General features: G+C 35.7%; 1 protein-coding gene across 3 annotated transcripts in view; it reads left to right on the top strand.

The window, feature by feature from the left end:
- Positions 1 to 17,044, top strand: part of LOC149795302 (retinol dehydrogenase 11-like) — a 55,012-nt gene that overhangs the window by 16,609 nt on the left and 21,359 nt on the right. For 2 of the 3 annotated variants that reach the window (XM_089965031.1, XM_089965032.1), the window contains exons 4-6: positions 10,738 to 10,827; positions 11,565 to 11,750; positions 16,813 to 16,922. In XM_089965031.1, the coding sequence (XP_089821157.1) occupies positions 10,738 to 10,827; positions 11,565 to 11,750; positions 16,813 to 16,922 (386 nt within the window). The remainder of the gene's footprint in view (positions 1 to 10,737; positions 10,828 to 11,564; positions 11,751 to 16,812; positions 16,923 to 17,044) is intronic. The other variant, XM_089965034.1, reaches the window with a different exon arrangement.

The raw sequence follows: 17,044 nt of genomic DNA, 5'->3' as shown, positions 1-17,044 counted from the left end.
TTTAGAGTAAATCCTGAAATCCTGGCAGCATCCCTACAGGGGAGATAACTTGACTATTCGATTTTATTGGTCTCTGGTTATCCCATGGTATTTCTGTTACTTGAACATTATCTTACAGTGTGTCCAGTCAGCATGGTCGAAAAAGGCTTACAACCATTGAGAGTTGTTAAAGGACTCACATTACTACAGATGTGAAAGAACAAGAACTATGCTATAAATCAGTGAAGATAAAATATAGTATGGCAAATTGAAAAATTGAAAAATCTTTTGGCAGATTATCAGACATCTCAGAAACACTTAATTACACGTATTTGGACGCCAATTTTTGATCTGGGACGCAGAAAATCACTGAGGCATGAGTCCTCTGTACACATGTAATATGTATGCGACAAAATTCAAAGACTTGCTAGTCCTGCTTCAGCCACCTGCTTTGTGGGAAAATGTGTTGATCAGTTAACTGTAATGATATTTACAATGACAAAATTCAGTGACTGAAAGACCCCATGAAACATACATGTTTCCATTTTATAGAGTACATAAAAAAGAACACAATGCAATAGCTGGGCGGCAAGTTCAAAGGCTTTGACTGGCGGCCATGTGGGAAGATGTAGATATTTACAGTGATTGAATTCAGAGGCAGAAAGTACATGTACATGTGGTCATTATAAAAGTACATCAAATAAACAACTTTAGCTTTCGTTATTGTGTTCATTTCCGAATGTAGCGGAATAAGCAGTGCACGTGACCTCAGAATCAAGACATGTTGAGACTTAGACAAAATGTCATTCGTAAGTGGGTGACAAGTCGCCTAAAAATGTAAACTTTGCCTTCTTCTGTTAGGAAAGCGAAAACGACTTTGCCCTGTGATTATTTAAGAGGTACATTGACTGACACTACCATATCTTTAAATGCCCCTTGCCTTAGCCCGGTTAGTTCTAGTGTTGTAGCGAAATGTATTCATCAAGGCGTCAGTAGCTAGGCCTAGCTTTTATATCAATTATGTTGACAAACAAACTATTGCCCATTCACAAGCATTATGTTTTGATAGCTGATTGACCATTAACCCTTTTCCGAGTAAGGTAGCAACTATCAATTTCCTGCATGCTTTCCTTTGTTGATAAAACATACAAACATGTGTCTTAAGATCAGAATCGGTGATCTGGATATATATTAACTGCCTCTTATACACTATTTCATCATAAAATTAGTTTGAAACTGTAAGTGAACCAGTAGGCCTTACAGGAAATAAAGGCGGACTTCGCTAAGTCTGGGATGTACCAGTTTATTAGATTGTCTGTTTTCTTAAATTATCGGGCAAATATATTCAGAAAAAATATACAAATCATTGAAACCAAAGCCTAGGTATTATTTTATTAAAGATTTAACTTTAAAATGCAAATTATGTAGGTCAGAAACATATAGGACAATGCTGTGTTGTGGAATTCGCGAGATGCACTTTAAGGTCTAAGCTGTTTTCTGACTTGACACGTATTTGCGAAAATACGGGGGACAAAAGCAAATCAGATACTATTTATTTGCCTAAAATTACTACAAGTATGTACACAAATAAATAAACCATAAATTTGCAATCCTGTCAATGGACTGCTGTAATGAAGCTTTCTTATAGTGAGTGATTACATTACGGAAACCTCTCCATCTAAAAATAGATGCACTCAGCGTCTGTGTTGATTCTGTAGGTAAGAAGGGACTGCAACTTTTGATGGTGGGACTCCTATTTTTACCAAAATGGGAGTCCTGGATTCCTAGTTTTAAAATTCTAGCGAGACCTCTGGATTATGATTATACACTACTTCTGCCTGAGAGATGTGAATAATTTTATTTATTGGTTGTTGCTCAATTCAGATGCATCATTGAAAAACAATGATGCGTTCTCATACTTTGTTACGTGTACAAATATTTCTTACAGATGCATATCTCCAGAAATTGGTGAATATAGCTTGAATAAGTTAAAACAGTTCTAGTTGGAACAATGAACATTGTTAGAGAAAACTTAAATTGTAAACTTTTTGGCAGTTTGTGATGCAGGATTGCTCAAGTCTTTTCCATCTCATACGCTCATTACTTGAGTCAAAAGTTATAAACTCATACAGCTGTGGCAGAAATGATTGACTAGTACCTTTGCTGCTGTTGCCACAGTTGATTAGTTGGTTGATTTAGTCTGGTTTGATTTGTTGGGTTTTTTTTATTATTTTTTTAACAGTATATTAGGTGGAGGAAGAACCTCGAAAGACCACCAACCTAAATTGGTTGATCTGTGACACAAACTCACTCTGTGAGATGTGCAAGTGATGTGAAAGCAAGCACCTTAGTACACATGGGCACATGGAGCCTATGTTGATTTGACGTTTATCTCCAACAGCCGAAGTCATTTAGACGTGAGATCTCAGGTTTCGGTAGATCATTATGGCCTTTACACCATTTTCAGATGAAGACTAGATATGGCAGCCAGTTTTACTGCTGAAGAAAATCCAAGTCCTTTTGAGACACCAAACACCACTTATGTAGAACCACTGACCTTCCACAAGTAACTGGCAACATTCTCATTCACACAGTGGAAGCAAGTAATCACATGACAAGCATCTTGTACCACTGCTATGGAAGCCCCTTAGATCTGTATTACAAGACAAGCATCTTGTACCACTCTGCCATGAAAGCCCCTCAGGCGATAGGTATAAGCCTCATATGAAAGACTAGAAGTGGGAGGTATAACCTGTGACAACTGGATTAAAATTGCAGAATGTTACTGCTAGGCCATCAGTGATGATTATGATGCTGTTAACAATACAGTTAACTGCAATGACATTGATTTTATGAGTACTCTGGGAAAAATGATTCCTTGAATTTCATCCATTTTTAAAAATCTAACTTATGATATAAAAATGTTTGACCTGCTATATTTTTTTATAACTTTATATTAGTCTTGCAACAAGGCATAAAAATAAGACATCGGTAACTGAAAAAGATGTTCTTACAAGAAATGAAAAAGTGTAAAAGTAGACAGAAATAATGTAACATCACTTCCACAGGCATCAATGTTTTTTTTTTTTGTCTGACAAATCATGTATTATAAGTTTACGAAAACATTTCTTGAAAAAAATAATAACAAGGAATCATAGAATCTGACCACACATTTAAAGCAATACAAGATTTATTCTAATCAAAAGCAGCATGCCTGAGAACAAAGACAAATAGCAAGACAGTGATCACTTTAGTAAACACAGTTTAGTAAGGATACAGATTCATGATATCTGTATTAGAATACAAATATCTATTATAAAATCTGTATTCGTGGATGTTAAATTAGTAGGTATTAAGGGACTGATCAAAGACATCTACAAATAATAAGCCACCATGAAAATTTATGATTTCACAGTATCAGAGATATACTTGGCTGACAGACAAACAAACAAAAGGACAAAAGATTGATTATAATGAATGAATACAAATAAAAATATGCAGTAGATTATATGATCTATAAGAATTCAGTAGATTACCTCCAGCCAGTTGTCATTTAAATCGCTTCTGTCCCCAACCCGATATTAAAATCGCTTCTAACGCCCACTAACCCATAGCCAGAAATTATGTAAAAAAAATACGCTTCTGTGGGGGGACAGTGTTTTTCGCTTAAAACACATCTGACGGTGGATCATAATTTTTTTAAATTGATTCTGTTGTGGGTTCGTTTAATTTTGAAAGTGCCTTCCCCCCAGGGGGTATATGTTTTACTGGAACAGCCCTGAGATAATTTTTCCATGATTGAAAAGAAATGTGTAATAGACATAATTCTCATGAATACTCACTGGTTTTCATGTTAATGATGACATTGACATTTGCTTCTCTTCTTAGACTGCACCATACACAGTATATTACTGGTGGAGGAAGAACCCAAGAAAACACTGGTATGAACCACTGACCCATGGAAAGTTATTGGCAAGCTTTCTCACATACTCACATTGGCTGAGCCAGAGACTCGAACCCTTGCAGTCAGAGGTGAGATGGCAGTGATCAGTAAAGTTGAGCACTTAATAGACCATTTGGCAACCAGGCCCCCAACGTGAGAATGAAATTGCTTCCTTTTGCAACAAATTGTTTGGAGCAAACTTGAGATTTTATACCCTTTCCGATGTGGCTTTTTGACATGCAGCTTTAGAAAAAATAGTCCAAATGTTTACTGTTTGCTGAAAAAGCACCATTTTGTCTTAAACATTGTCTCCTAGCTAGTACTTTGAGAAAATAATGAATCGTGTGTTTAATAGTAGTACAAGAAATTTCACTTTGTGGATAAGAACTTGCAAAGAACTTGTATAGCAGTGGGGCAAGAAATTCCGCTTTGTGGATAAGAACTCGTAGTAGTGGGACCAGAAATTCCACAGTATGGATACTAACTCATAATTGTAGTGGGACAAGAAATTCCACTTTGTGGATGAGGAGTCATATAGTAGTGTGACAAGAAATTCCTCTTTGTAGATAAGAACTCAATAGTAGTGGAACAAGATATTCCACTTTGTGGATACTAACTCATAATTGTAGTGGGACAAGAAATTCCACTTTGTAGATAAGAACTCAATAGTAGTGGAACAAGATATTCCACTTTGTGGATACTAACTCATAATTGTAGTGGGACAAGAAATTCCACTTTGTGGATAAGATCTTGTATAGTAATGGGGCAAGAAATTCCACTTGGTGGATGAGGAGTCATGTAGTGTGACAAGAAATTCCTCTTTGTAGATAAGAACTCAGTAGTAGTGGGACAAGATATTCCACTTTGTGGATATGAACGCATAGTAATGGGACAAGAAATTCCACTTGTGGATAAGAACTCATAGTAGTGGGACAAGAAATTCATGGGTCAGAATTCATAAAAAAAGAACTTGTATAGTTGTAGTACTAGAAATTTTACTTTGTGAATCAGAACTCCTGTAGTATGATAAGAGATTCCACTGTTCGGGTCTGAATTCATAAAGCAGTGATACAAGAAATTCCATATATTGAGCCCGAACTCGTACAGTGATGGGATGAGAAATTCCACATATTGAGCCAGAACTCGTATAGTGATGGGGTGAGCAATTCCACATATTGAGCCTGAACTCGTATAGTGATGGGGTGAGAAATTCCACATATTGAGCCAGAACTTGTGTAGTGATGGGATGAGAAATTCCACATATTGAGCCAGAACTCATATAGTGATGGGGTGAGCAATTCCACATACACCACTCCCTCGATAACTCGCGCACATCGGGGTCCAGAAACATCGACTGCACAATAAGTGAGGCGCGCATTATCGAGGGACCTATAAAATAAGCCCAAAACCAATAAAGTCATTGACGACATAACGGAAAAATAAGGGGGGGGGGTAGGCAGATTAGACTGTTGTATACTCACTTTATAATCGTTCTGAGATTAACTGTGAATAAATATCTCTTCATAACTGTGTACTTTATTATTTCCTCATAGGACAACATTAATTTCAGGATAAATTACAGTATATTGAGGCGATCATCGAAAACATTATTCCACGTGGCTTCCGTTCGCTTAACATGTGTACCACTTTACACATTGTGTACTACGTCACTAATTTTTATGTTGAATTGGATACATTCTAGTTTTATTGTCTGATCCAAATTAGACGTTTTTTTATATACAAAAGATCGACTCTTTTCAAGAAACGTCCTGTTTCAGCCACCTGCTTTGTGGTAAAATGTGTTGATCAGTTAACTGTGCTGATATTTACAATGATAGAATTCAGTGACTGAAAGACTCTTTGATGTACTGTTGCCATTTTATAAGAGTACATTAAAAAAAAAAAAGAACATAATGCAACAGCTAGGCGGCTAGTTCAAAGGCTTTGACTGGCGGCCGAGTGAGAAAATGTACTGATATTTAGTGATTGAATTCAGAGGCAGAAAGACCCAGTTTTAAAATCCTAGCGAGACCTCTGTTTAAAGATGTCATATATTATGCAAGTTTTTATGATAAATAGTTGTCATTATACTGTAAATAAACAGTCTGGTGAAATAGCGATCAATGAAAACTTCTGGTAAATGCTAACAGGTGGCAACAGAGAATGAAATAAACACCAATTAAACGTCTTCCTGTGTGAAAGTCATGTTCTAATCCTTTAATTCCGTTTCAGTTTAAACATTATAATCACAACATATTCTGTTCATTGAAAACATGAAAAGTGTCAATTGACTGTCACATCGAAACCCGTGAGTACTTCTGTGAGAACCTAATTACATGTACATGCCAGCTTTGTTTTGATCAACAACTTGGGGAAGTGTTTGTTGCATTAAAAAAAAATCGATTACAAGAGACCTCGGGTGCTGGATTAAGGGTCTTGGAGCTGCCTTTGATGTAAAGCAAAACAGTAACAGAGACAACGACGATGATAGTGACTTCAAATGTTTCAGAGAAACTGATGTCATTAATGCCGAGGCTGTTTGGGAGAAATTCATACAGACTCATGGTCCTGAGATGAGCGTTTCTCTTGATGATATGGAGGAGTGGATTTGTGCTGACAATGATTGCCCCACAGCCGAATACATGTCAGATGAAACTATAATTATTTCTATAGCGAACAAATTTGCAGCAGAAGACGATTCTAACTGGAGTAACACAAGTGTTGAAAGTGATGCAGACGCAGATGTTGCACCCCCACCCCTCTGCACAGGAAGCAATCAAATATTTTGATATTGCCATAAGGTGGCTGGAGACCCAAAATGTTGACTACGTAAAGCTCATGCAGTTGAGAAATCTGAGGGATTTTGCTCGGCGGCAGAGAAACCAAGGAGTAACACACAAAAAAAAATTAACCAATTTTTTCAAAAAAGTGAATTGATATTTGTCAAGCGTGGCACAAACGGCAAGTATTAACTTGTTCTAATTTATGTTGTTTTAAATTTGTAGACCAATTAAATATGTTAGTACTGATTAACCGTTGTTTTTTTTTGTTTTCCATTTTACTTCTATCGCATTCAAATCTATCTATCTATCGTTCGATCGACACTGTTTGTCGAAAAGAGTCAATCTTTTGTATATTAAAAAACGTCTAATTTGGATCAAACAATAAAACTAGAATGTATCCAATTCAACATAAAAATTAGTGACGTAGTACACAATGTGTGAAGTGGTACACATGTTAAGCGAACGGAAACCATGTGGAATAATGTTTTCGATGATCGCCTCAATATACTGTAATTTATCCTGAAATTAATGTTGTCCTATGAGAAAATAATAAAGTACACCGTTATGAAGAGATATTTATTCACAGTTAATCTCAGAACGATTATAAAGTGAGTATTCAACAGTATAATCTGCCTTACCCCCCCCCCCCCCTTATTTTTCTGTTATGTCGTCAATCACTTTATTGGATTTGGGCTTATTTTATAGGTCTCTCAATAACTCGTGCCTCACTTATAGTGCGGTCGATGTTTCTGGACCCCGATGTGCGCGAGTTATCGAGGGAGTGGTGTATTGAGCCAGAACTTGTATAGTGATGGGGTGAGCAATTCCACATATTGAGCCAGAACTCGTATAGTGATGGGGTGAGAAATTCCACATATTGAGCCAGAACTCGTATAGTGATGGGGTGAGAAATTATACATATTGAGCCAGAACTTGTGTAGTGATGGGATGAGAAATTCCACATATTGAGCCAGAACTCATATAGTGATGGGGTGAGAAATTCCACATATTGAGCCAGAACTCATATAGTGATGGGATGAGAAATTCCACATATTGATCCAGAACTCGTATAGTTAAGGGGTGAGAAATTCCACATATTGAGCCAGAACTCATATAGTGATGGGATGAGAAATTCCACATATAGAACCAGAACTTGTGTAGTGATGGGATGAGAAATTCCACATATTGAGCCCGAACTCATATAGTGATGGGGTGAGAAATTCCACATATTGAGCCAGAACTTGTTTAGTGATGGGATGAGAAATTCCACATATTGAGCCAGAACTCGTATAGTGAAGGGGTGAGAAATTCCACATATTGAGCCAGAACTTGTGTAGTGTGGGATGAGAAATTCCACATATAGAGCCAGAACTTGTGTAGTGATGGGGTGAGAAATTCCACATATTGAGCCAGAACTCGTATAGTGAAGGGGTGAGAAATTCCACATATTGAGCCAGAACTTGTGTAGTGATGGGATGAGAAAGACACTTATTGGGTCAAAATTTATAAGGTAGTAGGACAAGAAATTCCACTTCATGCATGAGAACTCATTAGTAGTGGGGATAAGACATTCAGCTTCATGCATGAGAATTTATTAGTAGTGAGGTACAAAAATTCCATATATTGGGTCAGGACTTCAAAAATTGAATAGTAATGGAACAAGACATTGCACTTACTGGGTCAAAACGTGGTGGGACAAGAAATTCTGCTTAATAGGTCAGAACTCATGTAGTTGTGACACTAGAAATTTCACATCATGGGACAGAACTCGCTAGTGTGATGAGAAACTCACTTTTTGGATCAGAACTCCAATAGTAGTTGGATGAGAAATTCTTCTTGGGTTAGAACTTGTACAGTAGTGGCAAGAAGACAAGAAATTATACTTTATGTTTCAGGACTTGAATAATAGTGGAAGAAGAAATTCCACTTCATTGGTCAGAAATCATATAGTAGTGGGGCCAAAAATTCCATTTCATGGGTCAGAAATTGTATAGTATTGGGATAAAAATCCTGCTTTATTGGTCAGAACTCATAAACTGATGCAATTCATGCCATTGACATTTTAAAACTTCAGACAATTGGACTGTTCACATTTTATGCATATTTATTGATAACCACCTATTTTCAGGGTGTCACCTTTTTGACTTGATGTTCCTTAGATAATGTTTATACAACGTTGGTGTTACAGTGACATTGAAAGAGTTATCACTATGAAGAACTTGTAAAAGTTATCACAGAAAATAGATGTATACCTTCCATTCATTGTAGAAGTAAAATATCAGTGTCATCATTGTGGAAGGTAAATGAAAAATGTCAGCAAGTGTCACCAAATTTTATATAGGTGTGTAGGCCTTCCCCTTAAACTGATCTGACTTTGCTATCCCTTGTCTAAAAAGCTTTAGCAATGTGTAGCTAGGTTTTTCAGGTATAATTTTGCTTAAGTTTAAAACATTCAACATAGTTTTTATGCAAAAACTGGTAGGTTAAACAAAACATACTGCAGTAAATATATAAAATGCACTACAAAATGCAACTTATATGCTTGAGTATTCCTAAAAGTTGCCATTTAAGTGTCCTGTCAATATCAAAATAATATATATATATATATATATATATATATATATATATATATATATATATATACACACACACACACACACACACACACACACACACACTGACGATAGTAGTAGTAAAATGATGCTGTCCTTTTTAGCTGGGAATAAGATTACAACATTTTTCCAAGTCCCAGATAAAATGTACTGATGTTACTACACATAATGATTTTATTATGCTCTTGAATTATGAACTAGTTTGTATGAGTCCAGTATAATAATATTGCTAATTTTGTCTTTTTTTTCTATTTACTAAAGATTGGGTTGCTGAGAACCCTTCAGATTTGAAGTGAAATCTGACAAAATCTTGTAAATTTCCTTTTTGATCTGTATGAGCTGTTGTAGGTTTTTATAGTATATAGTAGAAGTTTCCTTTATTATGCTAGTCTCATGTACTTTATTTAGGGGCAGGCTGTATTCTGGGTGACCTTATTGCGATGGATGGCTGTATGTACCGTTTATACTTGCTTATAAGTAGAGTCCAATGGCAAACTGCACAGACCCATATCTGCCATCGGATAATGCGCTGGCAGGTCTGGGTCTCTGCAGTTTGCTAGAAGTGATAAGTAGAACAAACAACATAGACCCTGATCTGCAGGTGCATATTGCTATGGCAGATCAGGATCTTTGTTATTTGCATTTTGACTGGACTTATAAGCGAGTACATATGGTAAGTGAATGGTTGTAAGTTGTCTGCTTTAACAGGTTGAATGTAGCAGTATTTTGTCTTATTCATGGGCACAGTGTTGTATATTAGAATGTACTTTTTCTGTTAGTAATTACATCATATTTAATAGAAATGTCTAATTTTATTGGAATTACAGGGGCCTCAAGTGGCCGAGTGGTCTAAAATGCTCACCATTACAGATCATTGCCATCTCACCTCTCTGTCTGCATGGGTTCGAGTTTCAGGTTTTGCCATTGTTGGCGTGTGAGAAAGCTTGCCAGTAGCTTCTCATGGGTCGGTGGTTCTTTCAGTGGGGTTTACCGGGTTCTTCTTCCACCATTTATACTGACTGCCATGTATAGCCTATCTTGTGCTGAAAACTGATGTTAAACCTACAACAACAGTGGAATTGCAGTAAATAAAACTAGATACTAGTCATACAAATGGAACATAAACAGCTTAAAAAATTTGAACTGATGCAAAACTGCTGCAGTATTTTTTAAGAATGCTCTGCAGATGAATTACTAGTATGTTCAGTAATGTTGTGTTACAAGATGAAAAATTCTGGAAAATTATAAGCTAGAAATCCACACTTAATGATCAGTTATATAGAGACCAATGTTTAATTCTTAAGGAAATGTTTTCATTTTATTATTTATTTTATAATCTTAAGTTGAAGAAATTGTTACCAGTCTGTTTCAAAGCATCTTGAAGACATTAATCATGACTATTTTTCCTTTCAATTTTTAGGCATTCGGAAGATTATGACAGCAGAAGGGTTTGAAGTGGTGTATGCCACCAATCATTTTGGTCCATTTCTTTTGACAAATTTACTTTTAGGTGAGACATTTTGGTTCCTTTCTTTGGACAAATATACTTTTAGATGAAACATTTGGGTCTATTTCTTTTGACAAATTTACTATTAGGTAAGACATTTTGGTTCATTTCTTTTGACAGATTTACTTTTAGGTAAGATATTTTGGTTCATTTCTTTTGACAGATTTACTTTTACATAAGACATTTTGGTTCATTTCTTTTGACAAATTTACTATTAGGTAAGACATTTTGGTTCATTTCTTTTGACAGATTTACTTTTAGGTAAGACATTTTGGTCCACTATTTTGATGAATTTACATCTTAGGTAAAACATTTGGTCCATTTGTTTTGACAAATTTACTTTTACTGTGAATTACATGTGCAGTATCTGAATTCATACAGTAAAATCATTAAATTATCTGGCAATCTTATTTACCATGATTGTTAATAATTCAGAACTTTTTATGTCGTGGGTGCAGATGTTTTGAAAATAACATTTAAAACTTAATTGGATTGTAACATAAAATATCAGTCTCGTCTAGATTTAGGTTGAGACATCATACATGAAATACATGGCATAAAAAAATTAACATCCACAATTCAGTTTTATCAGTTAATTATATATGGTATATTGGATAACATTAAAATAAGAGAGAGCGTAAGAACAATAGCATGGTGAAATTAATATTGTCAGGGTCACCTTAAATAAAACTAAAATTTCAAATACTAAACAGTGAGATGAAAATTACATTTATTTGTAGATCTCCTGAAGAAATCTGCACCCAGTAGAATTGTTAATGTATCCTCTATTGCCCACAAGTTTGGATCTATAGAGTTTGACAATCTGAAGGCAGAAAAATCCTACAGTCAGTTTCGGTTTTACGGAAACACCAAATTAGCCAACATCTTATTTACCAGAGAACTAGCCAGGAGATTGGAAGGAACAGGTAAAGTAAGAGTCAAAATTCGGAAATACCATGCATTGCTAATCAACATTTCTTTTCAGAGTCCAACAAACGTTTAGCAGGAAATGAGGATATTGGTTGTAGGTTATTATTTGCATAAAGCAGGGAAAATTATGTTGTAAACAATACTTTAAAGAAAGAAAATGACATAAATGCATTGCCACATTGATAATAGATAGTGTCACAAATCAACTCCACGACAGTAATGTAATCCATCGGCTTTATTTCCTCTGACCCTTCCCCCTCATTTTAGCAATTTTTTAAAAAATTTGGTGTAAAAATTACAGTTGTCACTCAGCAGATATATTATCCTTGTGTAATTGTGAGACAGGTCACAGGCTCAAATCTGATTGGTTACTTAAAAAAGGTCAGGAGAGCACATGTTTGATGCTGAAGCTAGTTTGGTGGGACAATGCGTCAAAACCCAATTAAAACTCAGACACTTTTTCACTCTTTTAGGATCAATATTCATAATAAGATCCAGAGTGCAGATGTTTGCGCCATTAGATACTGTGACCATGAGCAAATAAATTCTCAGGCTGAACAAACTAAATCAAACTTATCACATTATACGATGCTAATGATGATGTGCCTTAAGATGGCGGTGCAAAAACCAAGGGTTCATCCAACGTTAAGAAAAATAAAACTATTCTTTCAACTCAGACTCAATAAAAAAAAATCAGCCATGGCTGGAAATGAATGAAAAGAATGAGATGCATTGCAGTTGGTGTGTAAAAAGCTGGTAAAGAATATATATGCACACTTGGAAATATCATCCCTTGACAGACATGTTGAATTACCAGTTCAGAAAAAGGCGATTCATGGTTCAAAACTAAGTGAAACTATTAAAATCACATGCATGGCAGCTATGATGTGACAAGCAGGAAATAGGTGACACTGTTTTATAAGATGTAATAATGAATAGAGGGGTAACACAATTTGCAGCCCATTGTCTTTAATGGTATGTGTATAGAGAAGATATTGTTTGTAAAAAACTCAAGACTTGGATTTAAGTTTAAAATGCTATGCTGTAATATACAGAACACAGTATATGTATTTAGTGTTTACTGTAATATACAGAACACGGTAGAGACTGCTCCAGTGGCCTAAGTGGTTACAGTGTCCGCCTCATGCAGCAGGTTGCAGGTTTGAACCCCAGCCAAGTCATAGCAGAGACTTCTAAAAGTAGTACTAGTTACTGCTTCAGCATTAAGAGTTAGTGTTAGGTCAGCATTAAGAGTTAGTGTTAGGACTGGTTGACCTAGTGTTAGGATAATGTGACTGGGTGGGACATGATGTCACATGTCTCTAGCATGATGCGCCAGTGCTAGACATCACTATAACTGCCAAAATGCAGACTTTGCAACAGTATGACTCTGTTAAAAATCCCAAACACACACACAGAACACAATATATTTTTGTGTTATACAGTAATAAACAGAACACATATACATTAAGTTTTATACTATAATATGCAGAACACATGATTTGCATTTAATGCAGTTATTATACTTGTTTCTGGTGGCATAGTGGTTAGAGCGTCTGCCTCGGAAGCAGGAGATCGTGCGTTTGAACCTTGGCTGAGTCATACCAAAGATTTTTAAAAAATGGTACTAACAGCTGCCTCGCTTGGTGCTCAGCATTAAGAGGTTAGTGTTAAGACTGGTCGGCCTGATGTCAGGATAATGTGACTGGGTGGGACATGATGCTACATGTCTGCAGCATGATGCCCCAGTGTTAGACATCACTATAAACTGCCACACTGTAGACATTGTAGCGATATGACTGAAAAATTGTTAGAAGCTACGCTAAAAATCCTAATCACACAAGATTATACTTGTTATTGCTGTGTTTGAGTCTGTTGACATTTGTTTACTAGGAGATCCCCTCTGTATCTTCATTAGCCCTCCTTTTCCTAGATTCAGTGGTGACAAGTGCCCTAGATGCAACCCTGTATATTCCAGCCTTTTTTTAAAAAATGTGTTGGATAATTAGGTTATGATCAGACCTGCCAACTCTTATGATTTTATCGTAAGTCTTAAGAAATTTACCCTTAAAATACAGACTTACGGCATACAAGCAAAAACTATGGAAAAATTATCGTTACTGAAAATTCCGGAAAATTTGTTCATCCATGTTTGATTTGGATCTGGGTTTCATATTAGAAGTAATGAAATTGGTCAGGGAACCAGACTAACTTCACAGCAGCACATCAGATGCTTTAAACTGCACATATTTGTTCATGTGAAGCATCTACATGAGCAATCTGTTGATCATAGATTTTTTTTTTAATGGCATCCATCAAATGATGCATGTTAGAGACAAAGGGGAAATAAGCCTCTTGAAAAGTGTTAATAATTAACACAGAAAAATAAAAAGGAATACTCAGATTCTTGTGAATAAAAGCTGGAAGGGACACAATTATGTTTATTGGACATCATGTGCCAGTTTGAATATGACTCGTGGCAAGAAATATGATTGTCATCGTCATGTGAAATGGAAAAAAGAATTTTCAAGAATTACATCAAGTTGAGAGATAGCAACAAGCCATTGAGTTCCATAGGGTTTGGAACTAAAATTTATGCAGCTGCACTAGTGGTAAATAAAGTCTACACGTACTTTACAAACTTTTAAGTTGAACATAATGTTTATCATCGCTGCACGTTCCAAACACTGAACTTTTAATTACATTTCCCAGCTTTACAATAAAAATTTATTATATTTTTTTTTTACACATTACTGAAAACTGGTCAAACTTACAGAAAAAAATCAACTGCCTTACTGAGACGGACTCGTCAGGGTTAGCAGGTCTGTATGATTATGATGTGTAGGGATAATTAGGCAATAATTCAAATTTTGGGTAGGTTATATTTTCAATACCTAAAGGCATATATCGACTAACCTTGCATTTGGATGCTTCTTTAGATAATTATGTGTCTTGAAAATCTTGTTTATCACTACTTCTTCTGGAAGACTGGCCATTCCAATATCATGCTTTCACCAAAAGTCTTCTTATGATGTCTAGTTAGTACTAGTTAGAAATTGTGCCAATCTGATATCAGTATGGCCACCATGGCAGCCATGTTGAAAATCTTGTTATTGTTGCTCCTTCAAAACAGAACATATCAACATATTTCCACCCAAAGACCTTTTATGATGCTTTTTTGTAATAAATGAAAATGGTGCCAAGTTGACTTCCAGTACATCCATCCCCACAGCTTATTTGAAAATCTTGATATAACTGAAGAATGTCAAAGATGGTTTCAGCATTCTTCAGTTAGCAGGAAGCAATGGTCTGATTTTTGAATTCCTGAAAATTCTTTTTAGCCAGTTGAGTATTGGTTCCTTCAAGGGACTCTTGTTGTATGAGCTGTATCCATGGTTACTCCAGTCCCATTTAGAATAATAATCTGCTGATGAACCCTTCCTGACAAATTGAAATATTTATATAAAATTTATCTGAACCTTAAATGACTTTATGCAAAATATGAAATTGCTTTCAAAACTTAATTGATGCTGTTCATGTACTTCATGTAAACTCAGATTGCTGTTTAACTGAGTTAGTTATTTTACTTTACTTACAGAGTCAGTTGTCTTGTCAGTGTAAAAAAAACCCAGCTCAAACCCACTATCAAATGCTGCCACATTTATACTATCAGCCTGAGTCAGTTGTGTTGTCCATGTAAACTATATCCTCGAACCTTCTGTCAAATACTGTCACAGTTATATCGTCAGTTTATGGCATCAGTGATTATTATGTGTAATGTTAGGGTTAATGAGATTTGCTCATCAGTGGGGGCATGTCTTACTTTGTATTGTATTTGATTAGCATTAGGGGCATTTCATATTTGTAATGTATTTGTACAGAGTAGAGACTTGTCTTATTTGTAATGTATTTGATTAGCATTAGGGGCATTTCACTTTTGTAATGTATTTGTACAGAGTGAAGACTTGTCTTATTTGTAATGTATTTGCTCATCAGTGGGGGCATTTCTTATTTGTAATGTATTTTGTCACCATTGGGGCATTTCTTATTTATAGTTGGGGCATTTCTTATTTGCAGTGTATTTGCTCACCAGTGGGGCATTTCTTATTTGTGATATATTTGCTCACCAGTGGAGGCTTTTCTTATTTGTAATGTACAGGGTCGGCCTTAGGCTGATTGGGCCGAATTGGGCCCCACACTCACAGGGGCCCCACACGTTAGTAGTTTTTTAAAATATATCTATTGATAGAAACTCAGTTTAAAGTGATGGAAGAAAATTTTTGGTTTAGTATCATTAACTTGGTTAATTTTTTTTATATAAAAGAACATTTATGTACTTGGCTGTACTTGGAAAGGAAGACAATTATATATTTCAAACATCATTTAAATATTATTCACAGCAGGAGAGATCAATACTGTCATATTGTGAATTAAAAAGAAAAAAATTTATTTCAGAAATAAATCATGCAGCTAGAAATAAGTGTCCTCTATGAGTTTTGAACTGCAGTATTTTGTGGTCCTGTGTGGCAGAGTGGTCTAAAGCACTCACCATTCCGGATCACTGCCATCTCACCCCTGTCTGTGTGGATTCAAGTCTCAGTACATGAGAAAGCTTGCCAGTTGCTTCTCATGGGTCAGTGGTTTTTCCCAGGCTTTTCCAAGGTTTTTCCTCCACCAGTTATACTGGCCGCCATGTATAGCCTATCTTGTGCTTAAAAATGGCATTAGACCCAACAACAGCAAGAACAACTGCAGTGTTTTAACCTAAACTGGAGGTCATTCAAGCCGAAATGTAAAAATACCAACCTTTTAGTCAAACATAACATTGCTTTTGCTGCATTGAACTTTTACCTTGCAGACACATTTCCCAAGTCGACAATAGCAGTATGTGATATTTCATTTTTAATTATACAATGCTGAAAATAATTATAACTTCTGAAAAATACTTACTGCCTGACTGGGGTCTTGTTAGGTTTGGCAAGTCTGTATTAGCAACGTAACTATGTGTCTGTTGTTAAATTTGTGTACATTATATTGTTCTTGCTTATGTATTTTCAGGTGTATCATGCTATGTCTTACATCCAGGTGCTGTTGGTACAGAGATTTATAGAGAAATGCCATTCTATATGAGAATACCTATCATTTATTTCAACTATTACATTTGCAAGGTGAGAAAGTTGTGTCCTTGGTGACAGACAGAGAAAATGTGGAAATTCTGAGTACAATGCCAGCCACTGAAACTAAATTATTTATGATGCATTAAACTTGGCTGCAATTGAACAATCTTATT

The sequence above is a fragment of the Sinohyriopsis cumingii genome, chromosome 7 (assembly GCF_028554795.1).
Source record: "Sinohyriopsis cumingii isolate HCF-2022 chromosome 7, ASM2855479v2, whole genome shotgun sequence".
Classification (NCBI taxonomy): domain Eukaryota; kingdom Metazoa; phylum Mollusca; class Bivalvia; order Unionida; family Unionidae; genus Sinohyriopsis; species Sinohyriopsis cumingii.
Note: the sequence above shows the minus strand (reverse complement) of the source record. Positions and strands in the feature narration are given on the sequence as shown.